Here is a 24480-nt window from a genome sequence, read left to right as displayed (position 1 = left end):
ATATCCCCCAAATATTACATATTGTTCCCATACACCTACAAGTAGGCTACTTACTTTTTACACTATATTTACCGAAAGTTATGCTGTTCGCTTTAATTATACAGTTGCCTACTTTCCGGCCGTAATCTAAAGTTACCCGTTTGTTTTACTCAGGTTTTTTCCCCCCACAGTTTCCCCTTTTAACTCCAGCATGCTGTTTTGCCACTCAGTCCGGCAGGGGGGAGGGACGCGTGTTCATTTAGGTACATCATTGTTATACTAAAATGTCATGTTAAATACCCTCAATGCCAAATTAATTTAATTTAATTTAATCTAATCTATTCAAATTATATTTTATTCATATTCATTCACACTGACAAGCACACGTCAGATCAATAATCAGATCAATAATCAATATGGCGGTCTGCAATTATACCAAAGAAGAAAAAATATAGGCTATATTTTCTAGGTAGGCTACTGTACCTTCTGCTCAGTCAGTGTGCAGATGTAGAGGGCGCAACTACACTGAGCACAGCGGTAGTGGGAGGGCTAGTCTGTCATTTTTACGGGAAACCATTCATTTTTTCTGGCAAAGTCAAACTCAATCCGCAGCATGTTGAATCTCTACACGTCGATACAGCTGACGCTCTGTGCCTGTTTGGAGGAGGAGGTATAGGAAGGCAGTGTGATCGCAGTCAGATGGCATATGCCACAGCAATGAGCACGAGGACAGGTGAGTGTAACACCGAATGACGCCGCAAACAAACTAGATGATGCTGTTATCGTCCGAGGCTGGTTGTCACTCTCTCAGGGCAGTTCTTACAAATGGTTTCCCCGCAGTAACTTTTAAGAAACTGAGTCAAAAGTTCAAAGTTCAAAACCCGCTACAAATTATGAGTTCTTATTCTTTATAGCCTATATATATATATATATATATATATATATATATATATATATATATATATATATATATTTTTTTTTTTTTTTTTGCCAGCCTGCAATTTTCTACAAGTATATTTCCTCATGTAGCAAGTGAAAACAAGTGAACCACACTGACATACATTCAGACATGAGTCAACCGTAACGTTAGGTTTTAACGTTAACTGAAATGTTGAACTGTGCTTTCACAACAGAAATGTAATTTAGGGACAAGTTGTTTAAAGTTTATACAATTTATTAATTAAAATATGTGTTGGATATCAGAAATGTTTGGATGTTGTCACAAGAAGTCAATTTATTCTATTCAATTTATCCGGCTGTCTATTATAGAGTGCTAGTGATTTTTTTTTCGTAGCGATTAAATATTTTTTTTAGCCTACTTTAAGACGTTAAAATATAATGAACACAAATAATAATACATAAAAAAATGCAAATAAAAAATCTCTACTCTCAGACTCTTAAAACCCAAAGACTCCTAACAGTCAAATAAATAAATAATAAAATAAAACAAATACTTCAGACTCTTTAAACCAGTACCCGTGACAACAGTAGGCCTACCTTGAGTTGACACACATGTATAATCAAAAGCTAACATAACAAAAATCTTGTTTTAACTGCCTTTTAAACTCACTAAGTGTTGTTGATTGTCTAATACAGAAACTGACTTTCAAAAGTAAATGTATTAGTTAAAGTGAACTCGCCCTGGTCTCCTTATATCAGGGAATTACCTAAATATTATTATCAATAAAAATCATAAGCTGATACAATTCCTAATGCATTATGGTACTTTATTGTATTAAAGCACACTTTTTGAAGAATTACATTTTCTGAATGAGAACTTTCAAGCCATTTCATTTTCTTCAGTAAGTTGTAAATATTCAATGATAAAACAACAGATCATAAACCCTGTAATTTCAAAGTTGCTGATGCTCTGTCTCCTCATTAAAACGTCTGCATTAAATGAATGTGCAAACACTGTTGATATCAAGATATGTTTGCTTTTATATTTCCTTGAACACACTCTGTGTTAACTTTCAAACACTGGATTGCTTAACTGGATTGCTTAACATTCTCCATGAATTGTTTTGATTTTGATTGCCACTTTTGTTGATATGGCCACTATTCATACTTCGGTTTTCTTTTTACACAGGTGGTACTATTCTGAAATGACTGACTGCCTTAAAAGAGGAGCACTATCGTGGTCTAGGACCTTCTGCATTAAAGAGTAGCGCAGACAGTCATGAGAACTGGTGTGTATTACTTTTGTGACTAATTATTATTCACCTTTAGGAATGTCTACGGTCTTTTCCTGAATAACAGTAGTTCCACTATCTATCTATCTATCTATCTATCTATCTATCTATCTATCTATCTATCTATCTATCTATCTATCTATCTATCTATCTATCTATCTATCTATCTATCTATCTATCTATCTATCTATCTATCTATCTATCTATCTATACAACAATGTAACACAATCTATCTGTAACACAATACAGTCTATCTACAAGTCAGTTATTATTGTATATGTAATTTTTTTTTGGGCAGAAGTTGTTATTCTGCAGCAGCCAATGTCTGTGTGTGTACCACCAAACCATGAGGTGACCTTAAGAGTTCAAGCAATAGGCACTGGTTCACTGAGGTATCAGTGGTTTGATAAACACCAGTCAGAGGTTTGTATACTTTATGTCCAGTGTTGGGGTAATGCATTACAAGTAATGTGAGTTATGTAATCCGATTACTTTTTTCCAAGTAACGAGTAAAGTAACTGGTTACTTTTAAATTGACAGCAAAATATGTTTCTTTTTCAAAAAGTAATACAAGTTGCTTTGTTCTCTCATTTATTTGACACCTCTCCTATCTCCATGTTGAGAGAAATCTGGAATAAGTGCAGAGGTGTTGTGTGTGAACTTGATGGTTATTGTAGTTTTAGACTAAATGTGAACCTGCATTTACTCATCTCACTTGCACAAAAACTGATTCAGTATAGCTTGAAATGAATAAAAACAGTGAAATGCAAATACAGAATATTATTACACAAACCTGAATTATGTTAAATTCTACAAATACACTTTATGTATTTAATCTCACTTTATTTACATCCTGTCTTACCTGCTGACCTTTGATAATCCAATTCGGCCATACTAATAAGCAAAAATTACTTTAGATAAACATCACATATGTCACATTATCTATTACATTATAAAAAAATAATTAAGGCCAGCCCAAGTTTTACTTTGGTAAAACTTTATTTTAGGGTTCATTTCTCACTATTAGCTAGTTGCTTATTACTATGCATATTTATTCCTAGGATATTGGTTATTTATTAGTACTTATAAAGCACATATTAATTTTGACCATATTCTATAGTCCTTAATCGTACACAAAACCTAGACTTAACAACTACCTTACTAACTAACTATTAATAAGCAGTAGTTAGGAGTTTGAGGAAAAACTTGTAGTTAGTAGTGAATGTGTTCCCCATATTAAAGTATTACCGTTACTTGTTTAGGGAGTAACACAATATTGTAATGCATTACTTTAAAATGTAACTTTCCCCAACACTGTTTTCCATTTATAAATAATTATATCAAGGTTGTAAAGAATATATACCCACATTTATCAAAAAACGTTATGCTTAATATTTTCAGGTAGTAGGTGGGACTGAGCCTGAGCTCACCGTCACTCTCCAGAGATCTGGAAAATATATTTGTAGAGTGAGCGACCTGTACTATAACTATCAGTTCACTGAATGGGTAAAAGTGAGAATCCTAGACGAACCAGGTACGTTTTATTAGAGTCTGTATTAAACATCTGGCCTAAAGTCTATAAACCCCTTGTTGTTATTTATCCCGATATGCATTATATTTTGATGGATATTGACTTAACAGTGATTTATTTTGTACGTTTTAAGACTGTAGTATCTGTTATATAATGTGACATTATTTTTAGGTGTTTCTCGCACATGGAGGGGGGAACCTCATATAGTCGTTCATCCAATAAGCCAAACAGTAAAACAAGGGGAATCTTTCACTCTCAAATGCACAGCTTTTGGGAAGCCTGCGCCAGCCTACCAGTGGTACAGAAACGGTTGCATCTTTACTAAACAGACCACAGAAACAATCAGGGTAAGCCCACTGTATCACTCTGTGTTTCTAGCTCTTTTGTTATCATACTGATTTACTTTTATGTGCAGGTTCAGGTTACACAGGTCATCGCCTTTAAATTTGTACAATTCGCTTTGACTGTAAAGATTGACTCATTGGCACACGTTGTTGAAGTTGTAAGCTGCCTAAAGTAATAATTGCATTTGGTCTTCTTTGTTTAGATAGAAAATGCCAGCGCAGACACCGCGGGTTCATACCTCTGCGCGGTGTCAAATGTTTTGGAAGAGAGATGGTCTGAAGCAGCAGAGATTGAGATTGGTAAGAGGCTGTTTATGTCAAGCTTTTCAAGCCTATCATTGGCCATGCATTTTGGAATGCTGTCCAAGACTTTAAGGGCCGTTAAAACAGAACATGTTTTTGTATTTAGTCATTTTTTTGTTATCTTTTGTTTATTAGCATCTCTGGCACATTTTTATTTAAACATTAAAAAAAAAGTTTTTATAATGTTTTTTTGCAAATACTTTTTTTATTTATTACAAAATTGATGTAAAGGTCAGTGGACGTGATTTGTATGTTGTAAACATGTTTTAAATAATTGACTGCTGCACTAAATTAATGCATTAAAATTGACGATCCTAGAAAAAGGCATTTAGGAACATTTAAAGCCATCCTGATTTGATTTTTTTGATTTCTTCATGCTCGGTGTAGTTCCACTATAGTTTAAAATGACTGGTACTTTCCACAGTGGGGAGGAGTCGAGGACAATCAGGAACTGAATTGCATTTGGAGTCTAAATAGGTCCCTAGATATATAACAGTCCAACTAAAGTTAGACTGAAACCAGCTCAAAAAGAGCTTCCCTTTTTGCTCGTCACATTAAGGAACACAAATAATGTGAGCGGTCTGAGAGTTTTTTCTGTTGTGAAACTAGTGGAAAAGCTATGAGCTTCACAATGTGGAAACATTTCTTATTTTCTTTTCACTTTTACCAAAACATTTTCCCTCTGGTTCCCCCACAGCGCCTCCAGATCAACTACCAAGGCCTACGCTTATGGGTAGGTCACAGATAAAAGCTTTTTTCAGCCCATATCAAGTTAAAAATAGACTTGGTACTTACCTGTGTTGCATAATACTTCCACCTTTAATATTTCCCCAAGAAACAATTCATTCATAGGATCCTCACAGTCATAGAAAGACTTAGTATCATGGATTTTTCAAATAATGAATCTGTGCGTGTAAGTAATTTACAAACATAAACTATATACTGTATATGCACATATATGTATATTTTTGTATATGCACTGCCTGGCCAAGTCAATGATTGGATAATTATTGAAGTGATTATTATGTTTCTAGCATGTTATATCCTTGGAAACAGTTCTTCTAACTCTAATTGATGTAGCTTTTCATATTAATTTACCATGTAGGAAGACATATCATGGCCATATTCCAGGATTAAATAACATTAAAATATATATATTCTGTTATGAAGGTTATGAACGCGTCTTTCCAAACCCGTAAGATCTTCGTTTATCTTTGGAACACAAATTAAGATATTTTTGTTGAAATCCGAGAGCTTTCTGACCCCCCATAGACTGCAATGCCGTTACCACTTTCAAGGCCCAGAAAGATAGTAAAGACATGGTTAAAATAATCCATGTGACTCCAGTGGTTCAACCTTAATTTAATGAAGTGACGAGAATACATTTTGTGTGCAAAAAAAACTAAACTTCAATAATTTCTTCTCTTCCATGTCCATCTCTGACTTTGTTTACATGAGCACCATGATGCTTGCGTCGCAAGAGTCGGCCAAAAGTGAGCCGGCATTCTGACTTATAAACTGGAAGTGCTGCACTGTGTTTACAACGTGAACAGTGTCAAAGACTGACACGAAAGACCTTTCTGGGCCTTGAAAGTGGTTATAACATTGCAGAACATGGCCGGTCAGAGAGCTCTCGGATTTCATAAAAAAAATCTTAATAAGGTCATACGGGTTTAGAACGACATGAGGTTGAGTATTTAATGACAGAGTTTTCATTTTTAGGTAAACTAACTCTTTAAGCATTTTAGATTAGATTAATTTATTTGTAAGGGGACAAAGAAATTTCATAACAACACATGAACGAACATGAGTAAAAAAGCCAATATTAGCCAAGAGGCTATTTTTCATCTGTTAGTCCCCTGGCCAAGATGTTAGAAGAGCAATAAAATATGACGCAAATATACATAGTTAATAACAACACAAAACAAATCCAAAAAACATTACTTGCAAATGATGAATTACACGAAACACACAGCTAAAACAACCATAAAAGGCACAAGACATACAGCCAAATACAAAACCAGTTTTTTACAGAAATACACAACAGGTCTTTAGTTTTGTCATATATATTTTATATAGTTATATTATATATCTCAGCCATTTTTGTAACTGTTTAGCAAAAGCCTTATAAGTAGTTACTACCAGTAGTTAGTTGCCTATTTAAATCCAAACAGTGATTTTTTTGTTTTGTGTATGTATATAATGGCTGATTGTAATGCCTAGTTTTCACTATAAAAATATATATTTGGGAACACTTCTTTCCCTTAGCAACTGACAAAGTGGCATTACTGATTGGGAACCTGAACTACAACCACCATCCTGGTCTGATGGCCCCTACCATGGATGTCCATGAGCTGGCCAATCTTCTGCAACAGCTAGGCTTTAGAGTGGTCTCTCTGCTGGATCTCACCCTTCAGGAAATGCAGGCTGCCATTGACAAGTTCTTGCAGCTTTTGGACCATGGAGTGTATGGTGAGTCACATGTTGTGGGTTTGCTCGCGGAGTTTCTAGGAAATGTCTGGTGTTTCATGACTCCTTTAAGTGTAAAATATTTTTTTTCTCACAGGATGTAGCGTTTAAACTTAGGCACTTGCTTGATTTGTGGTGAAAGTTTCAGGTTCTTTGCTGCAAAAAATATTACAATGTGCAGTATCACGCTCAGTATTGATGTTCAATACCACACTCATAACATCTCCACTCTGTATGTTTTCTACTGGAAATTGTTAAGATGGTGATGGACAATACACAATTCATTTGAAACTCTTCCAAAAAAAAGAAGTATTTAAATGTTGCTCTCAACAAACACCTCAATGACAGGTCAGAGGAAGTTCCATCTGAGTGGAAAAAGGCTTTGTTTTCCGGTGAGACAGTATCTATGCGTGTCATGGGTAAGAAAAACCACAGCACTTTCAGCCAAAGGACTTTTTTCAGAATAACATCTACATGTTGATTGGCTAATAAGAAATGTGTGGGCTGGAGTGTGCCCTGCTGATTTTATGTGCAGAAACTTACAGTTGTGGTATAATGTTTCTAGCCAACAGATTTATACAGGTTGCTCTGATAATTTCATTTTTAGACTCATATTGTGAACTTTCATAATGAAAATAGATTTGGTATGTGTTATATTTAAAATGGAAAGTGTTCGGTTGTTAGTCATGCCTCTATATTGTTGTGTACATTTTATGAGTTAGCTTTCACTGCTGTCATTATAGCAATATTAAAATATGAAATGCTGGTAATAGCATTGGTTAGTCACATCATCAGCTGAATATGAAATGTTGCAAGAAGTGCTGTCAAATAGATTAAAGCCGATTAATCACATCCAAAATAAAAGTTTGTGCTTACATAATATATGTGTGTACTGTGTACTATATATAATTATGAATGTATGTATATATAAATACACACACATGCATGTATATATTTAAGAAAATGTGTTATGTTTATATGTTATATACATTATATTAATATACATTATATGCATACAAATATTTGTTAAATATATACATGAATGAGTGTGTATTATACACGGTCCACACACATATATTATGTAACATATGAGTGTGTATTATACACGGTCCACACACATATATTATGTAACATGAACTTTTATTTTGGATGCGATTGATCGATTTGACTGCACTAGTTAAAGTAAAATTAACTAGTAAAACTAACTTAAGTAAAATTGTAGTTTCCATGTAGGTCATTTTTGGCCATGTCAAGTTGTCAAGCTTCAAAAAGGACATAAAAGCATCGTAAAAGGATCATAAAACAGCTCATGTGAAATATTCCAATTGTTCCGAAGTATGTTGTCATGAACAAGCTGAGATTTAAAGTTATTCACTTAATCTTTGACTCCAGCACAACTGGGTCAATGAGTCATTGGTTTTGTGAACTGGAACAAATGTTTCGTAGATGAGATACTTTCTTGAACCTGACCTTTTTTCATGAACTCTCATGAATGCATCAAGAGCTTCAGTGAACATTAACAATGGTTATTATTTGTTGGTCCTCGGATAAAGCAGCCATGGATTTAGAAGACCTGGAAAGTAGTGTGATAGTGCAAATTAGTCAAATGAACTACTTTGATGGCTTTATGATGTCATTTTGCAAGTCCATATTCATGGCAATTATATTGAGTGGCTTGGATAGTCTTCAAAAATTCTTCTTTTGGGAGAAAGTAATACTGGCTTGGAATGCCACAAGGGGGTGTAGATGATGATAGACTTTTAATGTTTAAAATAAAAGGCAATGTTGTATAAGAGTAAGGAACTCAACCAGAGGAGGAAAGAAACATAATATTGGTGATCATTAAAGGGGACCTATTTAGTTAAATTCCCTTTTATGAGGTGTTTGAATATAATGTGTGTTCAGCTGTCCACAGTGTTTTAACAACCAGCCTATAATGGTAAAAATCCACCCACTCCTTTATTATAATCCCAATAAATCATAAATAAAAGTTTTTCCAAACGAGCGGTTCCAGGCAAATTTGACAAGCTGTAATAAATAATCTGTGGGTTATTTTGAGCTGAAACGTCAAAGGCACATTCTGGGGACGTCAGAGACTTTTATTACATCTTGTGAAAAGTGGCATAATTAACCCCATTTTTTTCTTCCCCCAGCTGTTTTTTACTATGCTGGCCATGGCTACGAGCACTCTGGCAGAAATTACCTCGTGGCCATTGACGCTCCACGACCCTACCGCACTGAAAACTGTGTGTGCGTACAGAGAGTGATGCACAGTATGCAGGAGAGAAAAGCCCAGCTCAATGTCATTCTCCTGGACACCTGCAGGAAATGGTAGGCCTGCAGGAACATCATGAACTTGTGCAGCTTATTGTTTGCCAGAAAGCAAATAAAATTATCTAGAATTCCAGATTCTTGGAATAGTTTTGGAAATGTTAATAGATAATCATTTGGCACACTGCTACTCTGTAAACATTTTTTTGTTTTGTTATTTTGTATCCTCCAGGTACAAACAAAAAGGTCCACCCTCTGAAATTAAGCCTTTGGCTCCTCTGGGAAACACTGTGTATGGATACGCCACGTAAGTACTGTCATAACTTAGTGACAGATCTTCTAAATCTTAATCCAAACATTAAAAACAAAGATGATTGTGTTTTTCTTGTGTACTCATACTGTTTGCTCCTACAGGAGTGAAGATGCTGAGGCTTTCGAGGTCCAGGATGGTGGCAAGAGCACAGGGATCTTCACCAAGTACCTGAACAAACATGTCTTACAGCCAGAGAGGGTGACCCGTGTCTTGGAGCAGGTCTCTGAGGGTGAGTGCTTCTACCAGTATTCTTCTGTTCCAAATCGTAAAGTTGCAGTAAGAGATTTCTAAGAAACACTGTTGATATTTGAAATCAACCCAAATAAACATGCCCCTTACTCCAAGATGCACAAACAATTAAGTTTACATTTAACATTTACATTAAATCATTTAGCAGACGCTTTTATCCAAAGCGACTTACAAAAAAGGGGAGAGTAATAGAAGCAATGAAACAGACAAGGCCAACAACCTGTAAGAGCTGTAAGAAATCTCAATTAATTAGCACAATACACAAATTTTTTTTTTTTTTTTTTTTTTTATAAATAGACATCTACAACAAAAACTAACGTACGCAAAATGCCGAACACTGGATTTTGATAGCTAGGATAACCCATTAGGACTAAGGCTGTTGCCCCAGCTGTTGTCGTTAATTCAGATTCAGTGGCCCAATGGGTTGGTTTTGTATGGCATTCTAGCTAAACGCGCAGCAATAGCCATCTACAACAAAAACTAGTTAGACAACAAAAAAAGTTAGGCATATGTGTATTTGTGTGTGTCTTGCAGTCTGTCGATGTCACGTAAACTCCCCTGTGTCTGTTACAGATTCAACTCTAGAATTATCAAATTCTTACTTAAATCATAAGATTTGAGAGTAATTCAGGCAGAAACCCCTCCCATCAAACCCCATGTCCTTGGCAAGTGCTAGGACAAGTGCCAAGTTCTCTTGCCTGATCATAACTTTCTTTTTCTAGTGTTTTCTTTTGCAATGTCTCTCAGACATCTCTCTTTCTACAGTCTTTCTTCAAATCTTCCTCTTGCTAACTCTCTCTCCTCCCCCATCATGAGTGGACATGCCCCCTACTGCTGATTTCAGCAGCGATTCTCCGGAGTCGTTTGCTGCATCTTTAAGGCTAAGGCTGGAGTCAGAGGCTGATTTATCCTTCATTTACCCCTTTAACAATCTAAAATTAAAAATCACATGGTGTAGACATACACGCGGATAGCTCAAAATGTGTACAGAGAACACGCCACTTGGCTTTAGAAAAATGTTTTTCATGTTGAGTAAATTGAAAAGTGCAAACCTTAGTAAATCACCTTGCATGATTTGTTTAAATACTCTCCTCCCATAAATTTTGTATCTGAAAGGGAAACTCTTACAAATGCATAAGCAAAAAAGTCAGCTTCAAAAATAACTGTCCACACCTTTTTAGCGCTAGTTTTTCACTGTGTGTCTTTAGTAAATCCTGACAATAATTTAGTTTAACGACAAAAGAGGGTTTGCAGTTGCACAAGCTGTTAGTAAATCAGTGTTTCCACAATAGCGAATGAGAGACGGAAGACAGAAGTGAATGAACTTTTAAAATGTCAACCACGAAACAAGCTGCTGTATGGGTCTGTTGGACAGTGGAGATGGAGGAACGGTTTGTGGAAATGTGGCAACAACAGGACTTGTATAACGTGTCTTTGAAAACGTACTTCAACCATACAGAGCTGGTGAGAAATCTCCTCGTTTTTAATCATACCAGATAATGCTAGTGCTAGTAAACATTAGCTGTTGAAACATGCATACATATGCTCACATCCGCTTCCCTGATGAGATCACGAGAGACCAAGTGAAATCACGTGATCTGCTCCATGATAATCTTAATCTTGTAGTGTCTGTTAAGCCACAATTTTTAAATCATGTAGTGATGTTTAAGATTTGAGAGATGAAAATCTGCAGATTCTCAGTATGTGCGTGATGCAACACGATTTCATAATTGTTTAGGATTTAAAAACTCTTGTTGAGCCCAGCACTCTTCTATGGTGAAGTCTCATTTATTGTTGTTTGGTGAGTTTTCATGGGTGAAATATGGTCATTTCAATAGTAATCCATGTCATTATGAGTTGGAAAAAAAAGTATTTGGGATAAAATTAAACAGAATTTGAGAAAAAATAAAATAGATTTCATAGGGCCATAAAACTGGAATCTTGATACGATAATGTCATTATTAAACTTCAAAAAGAGATGATTTAGTGATATGAGTCATAGGGCATAGGGTTAGGAGTTCAGATCATAAACTAACCAGGATGTTTGATCAATAACATCAAAACAGCACTGTAATAACGAGATATTGTCATATTACATCATACTTCACCCATGTAGTGTGAATAAGGTCACGGTGTCTTTCAGTGCTTTTGATCATTAGCGGATTTATACTTGGAGCACTTATGAGAGCAACAACTGGTTGACATCTTCTGTATGCCAGACATTGGTTTCCTTCCTTGATCTTTAGCCGTACCCTCCACGGCATGATGTGAACGTAGACTTATGTTTTAATGGTTGAGATAATCCCCTTGCTCCCTGCAGAGGGCTTATTTGGTTGTTTTATTGGTCTCTTTGGTAACAGCTCTTGGCTTTTTATATTGTAGCTGCCAAGGCATGTGACCTCATTCTCTGGCTGCTGTGCTCAGGTGGGGGAAATTTGAGAGTGCTTAACCCAGGGGCGGCTGCTGGGTGCCCCACTTACCCCCACTGCTCTCGTATGCTCGTTGCTCTGTCCGCACCCCGTCCCATAGCCATTATCACGGTGTTTATCATGCCCACAAGTAATAGACCACTTCCTGCGTCAATAACGATCATAAATCAATGATTCATGAATCAACTCACTGCACTAGTAAAGCGTTTTAGTGTGGATTCACAGTATATTCCTGGCTACTGGTTTCTGTACTGATATAGTAGATATTTTTTTCTTTAGTACAAGTTGTACAATCTATGGAAACACTTTATTTCAATGGTCCTCTCTTATCTAGACATTCAGTTGACTATAAGTAACTTTACAAGTAAATGTCAACTTATTCTACTACACTGTTAAAAAATATATATATATATATATATAAAAAAAATTGAGTTCATTGACATTAAAATTTTGAGTTAATACAATGAACATTTTTTAATGTGGTTCAGATACAATAATATTTTGAGTTTCTATTTATTAAACAAATTTCCTTCATTGTATCAACTCAAATTTTTATTTTCAATAAACTCAAAATTTTAAGGCAACCAGGTTACTTACTTTTTTTAAGTTAAACTAACAAAAATCAACACTTTTTTTTGTAATGAGAGGCAGTTTGAAAGGTAAAACATTATATACAGTTAACAGAATGTGCAAAGGGGATCATTGAAATAAAGCATAACCCAACAGGTTACTAAATTAATGTATTTCTTCAGTTAACATTAATGCGCTGTGAACTAACATGACAAAACAATGAAAATAATCTTTATAAACTAATGTTAACAAAGATTAATAAAAACTGTAATGAAAGTGTAGCTCCTTGTTTAGGTAATTTCAGTGTGACCTTATTGATCACACAACAACACAGTTATATTGTGAAATATTCCTGCAGTTTAAATTAAATGTTTTCTATTTTAATAATAATTACTATTTATAATAAAAATTAATAATAATGTTGAAACAGTTGTGCTGCTAAATTGTTGTTGAAACTGTAAGTGTTTTTCTGTTTGTTTTTTTGATGAATAGAAAGCTCAAAGAACAGTATTTATTCGAAAACAAAATAATTTGTAAGATTAAAAATGTCTTTACTATAACCTTTGATCAATATAATGCATCCGTTACAAAATTACTGACCCCAAACTTTTGACCTAAATAAAAAATAAAAATTAACTATAAAAATAAATAGCAATATAAAGAAAATTAAAGATGATTATACACATATTTTTTTACTCATTTAGTAAAAAATGTACTGAAGAAAATATCACAGTGCGTTTCTGCACTTAAAATCAGCACCTAATCCATTCTTCGTATTTGAGAGCAAAGCATGCTGATAATTTAACAGTCGTTAACTGCTATATTACTTTTAGCAAGTTCCTTCATTTTTTACTTCCCATTTGTATAACAATTTGCTAAGTCATGTTTGCATCATGTTTCAACACTGGTTAACCCTGGTCATATGGCAAAAGGGACACTTATAAGAAGTGTCCTGTGATTTATAATGAAATCTTTTGTGTTCTTCCAGATTTGGGAAAGGACCCACTGGTGCGTGGAAGGCAGGTAGTAGAGATCAGGCACACTCTGGCAGAGCCACGGGCCTTGACCGATCCTGTGCAAGCGTCCGGACACACCATGGAGCTCCGTCGACGGGATGCTTGTTGGAAACAGGCTAATGGTATTTAGATATATTTTTAAGCAACTTCATATTGTCATCAGAGGTCCCTTTATTCAATGTATCGTGTAAACAAACAAGCAAACCAAACTAACCTTCATTAAACGGACACATCTTTATTTTCTACCTGAATATCTCTACTACCAGTCAAAAGTGTGTTAAGGCCATTTTTGAAAGAAGTCTCTTTTTCTAACCAAGGCTGCATTTATTTGATCAAAGTAAACTTTGTAATATTGTGAAATATCATTACAATTTAAAACAATAGTTATATATATATATATATATATATATATATATATATATATATATATATATATATAGCTGCATCCCTTAATCCTACCCAATACCTAAACTTAAAACAAAAACTCATAAGGTAGCTACAAAAACTACCTTACTTACTATTAATAAGCAGTAAATTAGGAGTTTATTGAGATATTGTCGTTAATGGTGAATATGTGTTTACCATACTAAAGTGTTACCTATATAATATAATATAATATAATATAATATAATATAATATAATATAATATAATATAATATAATATAATATAATATAATATAATATAATATAATATAATATACAAATGCTGAATTTTCACCACCATTACTTTGCCTTGGTAAACAAGATATACATTAAAAAAAACACACAAAAAAAAACAGTAGTATATAATGTGACTAAAGGTCTCATTTAATTTTCCACCCTCTCTTTGAAAATTCAGTGGGCTGGTTTCACTACTGTACTGCAATATGCGTAATAAATCAGATGATCTAAAAGCTACGTTATTCTTACATAACACATCTCTTTTACTTCAAAAGATCAAGGAAATTTCCATTTTTGATTCATGTGAAGACTTTAAATGCTATATTCAACATCAGTGATGATACAGCAGATTTTTAATGCAATGGAAAAGAAGTCAGCATCAGCGTCCGTGTCAGTGCCTACACTCAAAAGTGCTCCATCACGCGTAACCATTTCACAAACTGTGACTTCCTTTTTGGTTGCTTTTGTGGGTGAGATTGAGATGCATGACTCATGGTTATCACCGCTGAGGGATCATTCATAAACCATGTGTCTGCATTAAAAGGAAATGGATGTCCTCCCTAAAAGAGACAAATTGGCACCAGTGAGCTGACTTAAACGGATTCCACTTTTCACTGTAGACTGACAGTTTTTATTTAACTTTGACAGCTGTCATTTAAATATGAGAACAGTCCCATTTTGTTAATTTGAGTAAGTAAATAGAACATGAGACATGCATTCTGACTCCTTTAAACATGCTTGCATGTACATGCAATATTACTATATTAACCAGATGAGAGTTATATATGTTCTAATGTTTATATTTCTCTGTATGTATGCTACTGTTCAAAAGTTTGGGGTCGATATAATTTTCAAATATTTTAAAAGAAATCTCCTATGCTCACTAAGGCTGCATTTATTCGATCAATAATACAGTAAAACACTCATTTTGTGAAATATTATTGCAATTTAAAATAACTTTTTTCTAATTTTATGTTAAAATGTACTTGATTCATGTAATGGCAAATTACTCCAGTCTTCGGTGTCACATGATCCTTCAGAAATCATTCTAATATGGTGATTTGATGCTTAAGAAACATTTTTTGTTTGTATGTTGAAAACAGTTAATATAGTTATTGTTAATATTATATTATACATTAGAGTTAATATTTTTGTGGAAACTCGGATACTTTCAAGGTTCTTTGATGAATAGAAAGTTCTAAAGAACAACATTTATTTGAAATTTGATGACATACTGTCACATTTGATGAATTGGTAACACTTCACAGTTAGGTTTCATTAGTTAACAACATGAACTTAGAATGAACAGTATTTCTACAGCATTTATTAATCTTAGTTAATAATAATTTCAACATTTACTAATATACATTATTAAAATCAAATGAAGCATTTGTTAACATTAGTTTAACAAAAATTAAGGTCCTCAATTGAACATTTTCTAGTGACTGATCACATAATTTTTTTCCAGTTGGCCGAATTTAATTTCTGTGAATTAAATTGCAATAATTCACAGAAATTCAATTTGGCCAACTGAAAAATTTAGATGTGATCAGTCACTAGAAAATGTTCAATTGGAGACATTATTATTATTTTGAGCATGAACAGCTGGATTTTTAACTAACATTAATTAAAAATAATATACACTGTAACAAATGTATTGGCCATTGTTAGTTAATACGTTTACTAATGTTATCAAATGAGATCTTATTGTAAAGTGTTAATTATCAATTTAATTAATTTAAAAATATTAATTTCTGTAAAGAAAAATAATAATGTTATATAATTCAATGACCTGACAATGACTTTTTTCAAATCAGAAGTCATAAATAATTATAGCAGCACTATATCTTTTGTAGTGGCACACACACTAGTTATGCTGTACTTAATATACCTATAATCTACTTTATGGTCTCTGTGTTGTGTGTATTTTTCTTAATGAAGTAAAGGAATATTGTTTACATTGCCATGTATTCATGTGTTTGGTAATGTTTCCTGCAGTTCTTCCTGGCCGAAGGTCTCTGGACTTTCAGCGCTGTGGTGTTCAGGTGGATCTCTGCTTCTCTGCCCTTTTTTCCAACGTCCTGGTTGTGTTCGGGACAGTGAGGAACACAAACGCCGTGGCCCAGGACTGCACTCTGATTCTTGAGAGTCAACCAGTAAGTCGCAGCTTTTCATGTCCTCTTTTTCTGACAAACGCACACACACACATACATAAAGAAGGGGGATATGAGAGTTCGGGTGGGAGGGCCCAGACAAGGAAAGAGAATGGATTTCATTGTGTTTTGTATTTGAATTTGCCTCTTAAATTCCTCGAAACTAATCACTGTATTATGGGGGATCATGCAGTGGCACTAATATATATATATATATATATATATATATATATATATATATATATATATATATATATATATATATATATATATATATATATATATATATATATATATATATATATATATATAGCTGTATTAGAACAATAGATTTATAATTATAGATGTTATTTTTATTGCTCTACTCTGCAAATGCAAAGTTTACTAGTGTTGCAGGTGTTTAGCAGAAAGAAAGTACAGTAGGATGACTTAAAAACAAAACTGTGAGTCTACTGACCTCTAGGGGTGAAATCCTAATACTTCCTTGGGTACATTAACAGCTCGATGTTCACTTTACCTGGCTGTGTAGCCTGTTTGTTTAATTACAGTTTAAAACACCTTAATTTACAGTTTGGTGATATGTTTTTGTTTTTAGCAAATGCAAGACATTTTCTCAGCTTTTGGCAGATCTGAAGAAATGGACTCTCTGCTGGTGAGCATTGGTGAAACTCCTGACTGCACCCTCAGATTATGCTGCCTTCAAAGACTCCAGGTACATTTAAGGAAGTATTCTCTTTGAAATGAGACAATTGTGGTATAGAAACATTGAGAGCTGAAATGTACATGTTCACTTTAAAAACACTGGTTAATCACAAACCCAAATTGTTCACAATTGGTTTATTAAGTCGAGTCACTTTTATTCACATAGTGCTTTATACAATTCAGATTATTTCAAAGCAGCTTTACAGTGATAAACAGGAAAATAATTAATCAATGATGCAAACAGAATTCAATTCTGCTGAAAAGCAGCTCTAAGAAGACAATATGTCATTGTTCATCTGAAATCAATTCAGTGTTGATTCAATTTGGCTAAACAACTATGTAAAGTTTATGAATTATGAAATTAGGAAATCAATAATATTGCTGAATATTATGTTCTGGAGAGCATGTAATATGCAAATGATAAAATGCAATTTACCAGTGAATTGTGCAAAGTTTGGAAAGCAACATATGAAGACTTGAATGATTTATATTATATTATATTATATTATATTATATTATATTATATTATATTATATTATATTATATTATATTATATAAATCTAACACTCCTTTATGTATATATTTAAGAAATGTATGTATGTACGGTATATACTGTATATATATAATTTATCTTATATATAAATATAAATATTTTAGATATAAATATAAAAATTTTCTTAAATCTATACATGCATGTGATTTTTAAATGTGTCTGTATATATATATATATATATATATATATATATATATATATATATATATATATATATATATATATATATATATATATATAATATAAAATATGTAAATACAAACTTTTATTTTGGATGCAATAATCGCGTTTAATCAATTGCCCAGCAATTATTATATTGTATCAAATTATATTGTATTAAATTAAATAATGTAAGACTTTACAGTAAGGTCATATTTGTTAACATTAATGCATTAGTTAGCATGAACTAACTATGTGCAATATATTTTTACAGCATTAGGTGACCTTAATGTTAATGTTAGTTAATAAAAATATAATTGTTCATTGTTAACGGTACAACTTTTGATTTTAAAAAAATATTAGTAAATGTACAAATTTACATGAACTAAGATTAAAAATGTTAACTTATGTAGTTAACAAATGAAACCTTGTTGTAAAGTGTTAACATTATAATGTAATACAATACAATACAATACAATACAATACAATACAATACAATATAATATAATATAATATAATATAATATAATATATCAATGTTTTGTTGTAGGGATATCGTTGATGTTAAAACCACTGATGTAGAATAATGCATTAAGTCTGGATGTCAAAAATAGTGTCTACAGCTATTTAAGAAATGCTATTTATTCAAAGTTCTCTGAAACTTCTTAGGGATCTCTGGTGATTAAGGTGAAATTGCACTACACCCAGAAACAAACTAAAGAACGTCTCATTGAGAGCAAAGAGCTGGACATAGGCAGGCCTCTCATCGCCTCCTGCAAGCTCAATCAGATGAAGCCAGTGGACAGGAGACAAGAAGCGTTTGTCCATTCTGTGGACCACAACATAAGACCGCCTCATCATCAGAACCATCCTGGAGCTGGTCGGCCCCACACACGCAAGGCTGAGAACCGCTTACAGAGCTCTGCCAAATCCACCTCCATGAGCAGCAACGAACCGGAGGAGAATGATGAAAATGACTCTAATGAATTCACTATGTGACGTTCCTTCTTTTACAAACACACAGTAAGGCTTTGTTTTGATGCAACAAAGGATTTTCTTACATTAATTGTTTACTTTTTGCTTACTAATTATGAATTGTGATGATAATGTGTGTGTGTGTGTGTGTGCGTGTGTGCGTCTGTGTGTTTGAGAGAGAGAGAGCGCAATAGAAGGAAGAAGTTCTCATGCTAATGTAGAAATATTTATACATCATTTTTGTCATTCAAATCAAGTGTAATATTCTCAAATAACCGATAACATGCTACTTCTGGAGTTTCCCTGTGATTAATTTTCATATTCAAATGCTGTCTAGGGACTGATATTAAAATCATTAAATATTAATTCATTTGTAGAACTTGCATAAAAATACAGTCATATTTCTGTAATCTTAATGAAAATATGGTGATGGGATAGAGGAAGTATTTACGTTAAACATTCATTTTTATTTTCAGTTACACCAATTAAATCATATTAAGTGATGTTATTGTAGGTTGCATTAAACAAAAGAAACAGAATGCATAAAATTATAGATTAAGTTTATTCACCAAAGATGATCTCTTTATATTTGGGCTTTTGTTATTCAATACCACAGGAACACATACAAGAGACACTTGTACTTAGTCACGTTAATAAACATATTTTAAAATAAACAAGTTTCTGTTGCTTTATGAAGTAGGCTATATGTTTTCAGTGTATATTTTGTTTTGATTGATAAAATGTGAGAAATGTTTGCATTTTGAAATGGTTATGACAAACAAAATTTTAAAATACAACATTTTCACAATATAGTTTTCTAAATTGTTATATAGGAATCTAGAACAAACACAGTATATATATATTAAGTTAATAAAAATTCAATTTATATATTTTTGTATAAGTAAAAGTATATTCAATTTATATATTTGTATATGTGTGTAGGCAGAAACATCTTGTGCTATACTGTGTAAAAAAAAAACTTTTATGATATGGATACTAGAGTCATAACTCCCAAATAAAGAAGAAAATGATCCCTGTTAATACATTTAAGTACTGAGTGATAATAATTAACTATGTGAAGGCTACTTACTATTAGGTCAGGGTATTAGTGTTTGTTAATGGTTAGTTTTAAATAATTATGCCTAATTAATAGTTATTACTATAGTAAATATGTGTAACAAGGACGCGTTCAAATAAAGTGTTACAAATTATTGCTGCAGGAAATAAACCCGAGCAAGGAGCATTTTCTTATAACCTCACTACTACCGTTGTCCAGCATCTTATTGGACAACAATGACCTCCACATACGCAGCAGCAGCACCCCAATCTTTCATTGTCCCTTTCAAAGGATTCCTTATTTCGAGAGCTTTACCACTGGCTAGAAGGATTGTCAATCAGCTTCTTTGGTCCCGCCCCCTTGCTCAAATATCAAGCGGTGAATGGTCAACAGACGGGCTGCTACTGTCTGCTCGTAACCACAGCGACTTAATCTGGACCTGGATGCGTGCTGGAGGAACCTGTTCGCAATAACAAGAAATAAAACACACACCCGAACAACCGCGGCGTTCATGTCATCGGATAAAGATGCTGTCGGCTTCGGTTAGCACGTTTTACCTGGGCGACCGGAGAGTTTGGTCGATGTGACATTGCTTGAGCTTTTTGTTCTGGTCCCCGGACGCAGACCAGCGATCGTGCGTTGAGAAGATGTTGAGTCGGCTGATGAGTGCCAGCGTCAGAAACCTGGAGCGAGAATACATGTGTACGGTCAGGCTGCTGGATGATACGGAGTATACCTGCACCATTCAGGTCAGTCTCAGCAGCCGCAGCACCTGTGCTGCCGAAAAACAGCCATCAGCAGACCTTTTGTTGCAGGCTGGGAGAAGCGTGCGCAGTGGGGTTTAATAGCAGGTGCCAGCAGCAGCATCCCCCCTAAAAACCGGCATGTTAGGCTACTTCTAAGTGCTGCAATGCTCGTTTGATTCTAAAGAGTCTTACAGCAGATTGTTTTGGGCTTGTTTTGCTATTTTTGATGTGTTGCATTCCCATAAATCAGAACACTGGAATCTGGGCTGTTTATGTAAATGGCTTTGTGTATTTTAAACGAGCTGCTACTTTTCTCTCTAAGAGCAATCCCAAATGTGTTTGGGTGTTTTTGGAACGTCCTGAGGGATATTTTGGTGTAAAGGAATATTGTACTTTTATAGGAATGTTCACTTTAAAATGAAAATTTTCCCAAGATTTAGTCTACTCACCCTCAAGCCATAGGTGTATATGACTTTATTTTTTCTGATGAACACAATTAGAGTAATATTCATAAATATCCTGAAGCTTCCATATTTATAATGGCAGTGATGGGGTCCATTGAGTTTGAAGCTCAAAAAGTGCATCCATCCATCATAAATGTTGTCCACACGGCTCCGGTAATAAAGGCTTTCTGAAGCTAATCGATTGGGATTTGTTAGAAAAATATTCCTATTTAAAACTTAATAAAGTAAAATACCGTACCTTCCCCCAGAACGCCTTCTGTATTCAACTTACAAACTTCCGTATTCAACTTATAAAAAAAGTGTAACTGGTGAGATGTGTGACGTATCGTAAGCGTTTTGAACTGTGAGAGGAAGCGTTTTGAAATCGTTTTGAGTTTGAAACTCAATGGACCCGTCACTGCCATTATAAAGCTGGGAAGTGTCAGGATATTTATTAATACAACTCTGATCGTGTTCTTCAGAAAGAAGAAAGTCATATACACCTAGGATGGCTTGAGGGTGAGTACATTTCTAATTTTCATTTTATAGTGAACTACGTCCTACTGTGCACTTAAGTAAAAATAATTCTTACTTTGTATACAGTCAGTGTACTTATTATTGTGTTCATGTTGTATTGCAGAACACTTTTGCTGATATTAATGTGGGATATGGCTAAGGTTAGGGACAGGTTTGGTGGTGTGGGAAGGGTAGTTTAACCCTCTGGTGCTCTTCACGTGTTAGTCAAAAATGAACGAGCATTTATTTATTTTTATTTCAATGAAAGGAATATACTATATTTTAGTTTGATAATGTTTTATATTTTAAGAGGATTTGATGGTACCTAAGTTATATTTATATCGTTATGGTACCTGTAGTTATAATTAATTTATTCACTTTTGAGCATGGGCCTGAAAATGAAATTTCCATTTTAAACTCTTGTAAATATTGAAAGCTTTAGAGCACACTTAAGTTTGATCTCTTTTCAAAGAAGACACATGACAGATTATTACTGACGTGAAAAAAGTTTTATTCTAAAGCAGCAAGAAAACAAAAGCCATAAATCTAAACAAGTTGTGTTCCAACTTTGAGCTTGATATCTCAAAAGATGAGCTTCCAGTAAGAGTTTACTGCAACCCAATAACAAACGCTTCCATTGTAAAAAATTTTCCCAGGACCATTTTACCTTTTCAAATCACATCCAAGATGTGTTTGGTGTTCACACAGCAAGTGCCAAAACCTTTACCAAGTTTCGTACCATTCCGATTAGGTAAAAAATTAAAATACACACACAATGACAGCATTTTATCAAACAATGTCAGTACAAGACACTTAATATAAAGTGGGAGCAAAGTCTGTCATTATATTTACCAAAAGTCTTTTCTATGAAACACAAAAGATGTTCTACAGAATGACAGCTTCAGCAAGAAAAATACAATAAAAGCAAATTCTGCCTGTACATCAGCATCACTCGATGCCTGACAAGTCTGTAGTAAAATCATTAGGACCGACTTCAGAGGATCTATTTAGGAAATGCATGTGTCCCCTTTACAGTTTATTATCATAGTATTGGAATTGCTCCATAAGCAGGAAAGTGTTGTATGGATTCTGGCATGATGTCAACACTACACATCCATTAATAATGTACGCTTTGGTCTCCAAAACTGCCCCTCGGGTGCTTGTAAATCAAGCAGTTTAGTAAAGCAGCATGGATGGCTGGCTGCTAAGCACTGGCTGTACAGGAGTCCGTGAAATCCGGCAGATTATGGGAGGTCTGTTACTCCGTGACGAACGGGGGGTTACATCATAAACACTGGGCATACAGGACCAAACCTAACTATTTCACTCTTTTCAATTTTTTTCAATGATCAATGCAACACTTCTAGTTTTCCTATTTCATTTTCTCTATTTAAACATTTCTTGTGCTTGTAAACGTCCCGAAGGGAAATACTATTTGTCAAATCAACTTTATTTATATAGCGTTTTTTACAGTATGCATTGTTTCGAAGCAGCTGATAAAAGGAAAATAATGCAACAAAGTTTGTTTCTAGAAGAAAATAGTGTCACTGTCCAGCTTAAGTAAGTTGTGTTGATTCATTTCCTTAGCAAACATCATTCATCGTTCATTTATCTATACAGTAGCTCTGGAGAGAACAGTGATGTCATCATCCAGCTCAGTCTCAGTGCAGGAAGATCAGTAATAATGTTGAATATTAATTGTTTTCCACAATTTAAATTCTTTATTTGTTTTCAATGAACATTGTTGCAGTTTTTACAGGGACAAACAAAAGACATTGTGATTCGGGGGAGGGGTTTGTAGCCTGACAAGCCAGACCCACATCAAGGTGTTTGGTCTGGAAGCTCACCATTGACGGCTCAATCCGAGGGGCGGATAAACGGTTGTCTTTCAAACTCCCTCTGCACGTGATAGGATAGCGCTACACCAACCAGAGCAACGAAGGTGAAACAGAGCTTGTTGATAGATTAAACATTCACCGTGTCCGTCCGGCAAAACTTTTAAGAATGACTTCAGTGCCGTTCTTTTTTTAGAGAAAAACTTAACTCCAAGTCTTCCAGAGTCGCGGTCAAAGCTGATTCAAAAGACCGCCGTTCACCAGCTTCTGTGTTTAGTAGAAGCACGCAAGCGCAACTCGTCCGTTGTCATTATGGCCCCACCCACCAAAACACGATGTGATTGGCCCGTCCAGAGTTTGGCTTTTACAGCTCAAGGGTATTGAGAGTTGCTAGACGACACTCGCGGCAGATTAGATTTGCTGCCGCTAGGGTGCGTCTAGATTTCTAGGCTAGGGGGTTTTGCCTATTTTGGTAGGAATATTTATTTATTTATTGTTAAATTATGCTGTATAATATTCTACATCAAAGAGTTAGGGCAAAAACTGTATGTCATGATACTGTATAATTAGTGCTGTCAATCGATTAAAAAAAAATAACTAGTTAATTGCACATTTCCTATTTAATTAAATTTTAATATATTTTAATATTGTGATAATTTTACATTTAATCTAAATTAATGCAGAAACAACATAAAGACAGTTTTAAATATGTTTTTGATGGCATATTTTACGAAGGACAGTATCACTGAAATCAATATAATACCAATATAAAAAAAATGTAATTAATCTATTAACTTTATATATAAAACAGAAAACGTATAAAACTGCATTAAATTTATGCAACAAAGATGTGGTGTTTTTCCCAGAACACCACAATAACACAGACATGAGTGTTACATTAATACATTAAAGTCACATTAATATATATATATATATATATATATATATATATATATATATATATATATATATATATAATATATAATATATATATATATTAAGTGATGTCAATCGAT

General features: G+C 34.0%; 2 protein-coding genes across 4 annotated transcripts in view; both read left to right on the top strand.

Moving 5' to 3' along the window:
• The first annotated feature begins 505 nt into the window (after positions 1-505).
• malt3 (MALT paracaspase 3) lies at positions 506-19535 on the top strand. 2 transcript variants are annotated; one of them, XM_067418986.1, is made up of 15 exons: positions 506-712; positions 2069-2168; positions 2473-2594; positions 3573-3705; positions 3874-4049; positions 4250-4346; positions 5047-5082; positions 6618-6821; positions 8972-9149; positions 9322-9396; positions 9504-9631; positions 13639-13788; positions 16325-16482; positions 17075-17191; positions 18562-19535. In XM_067418986.1, the coding sequence occupies exons 2-15, from the start codon at positions 2159-2161 to the stop codon at positions 18889-18891; spliced, it is 1914 nt and encodes a 637-aa protein (XP_067275087.1). In that variant the 5' UTR covers positions 506-712; positions 2069-2158; the 3' UTR covers positions 18892-19535. The 2 variants fall into 2 exon arrangements, with proteins under 2 accessions (XP_067275087.1, XP_067275086.1); XM_067418985.1 differs by having other exon boundaries at positions 507-712; positions 2470-2594.
• Positions 19536-19969: 434 nt separating this feature from the next.
• Positions 19970-24480, top strand: part of LOC137042980 (novel FERM domain containing protein) — a 135456-nt gene continuing 130945 nt past the window's right edge. The window contains exon 1 of one of the 2 annotated variants that reach the window (XM_067418975.1): positions 19970-20673. In XM_067418975.1, coding sequence (XP_067275076.1) covers positions 20572-20673 — 102 coding nt within the window. In that variant the 5' untranslated portion in view covers positions 19970-20571. The remainder of the gene's footprint in view (positions 20674-24480) is intronic. The other variant, XM_067418974.1, reaches the window with a different exon arrangement.

Source organism: Pseudorasbora parva, chromosome 16, assembly GCF_024679245.1.
Source record: "Pseudorasbora parva isolate DD20220531a chromosome 16, ASM2467924v1, whole genome shotgun sequence".
Classification (NCBI taxonomy): Eukaryota; Metazoa; Chordata; class Actinopteri; order Cypriniformes; family Gobionidae; genus Pseudorasbora; species Pseudorasbora parva.
This window is presented reverse-complemented; position numbering and strand designations above follow the sequence as displayed.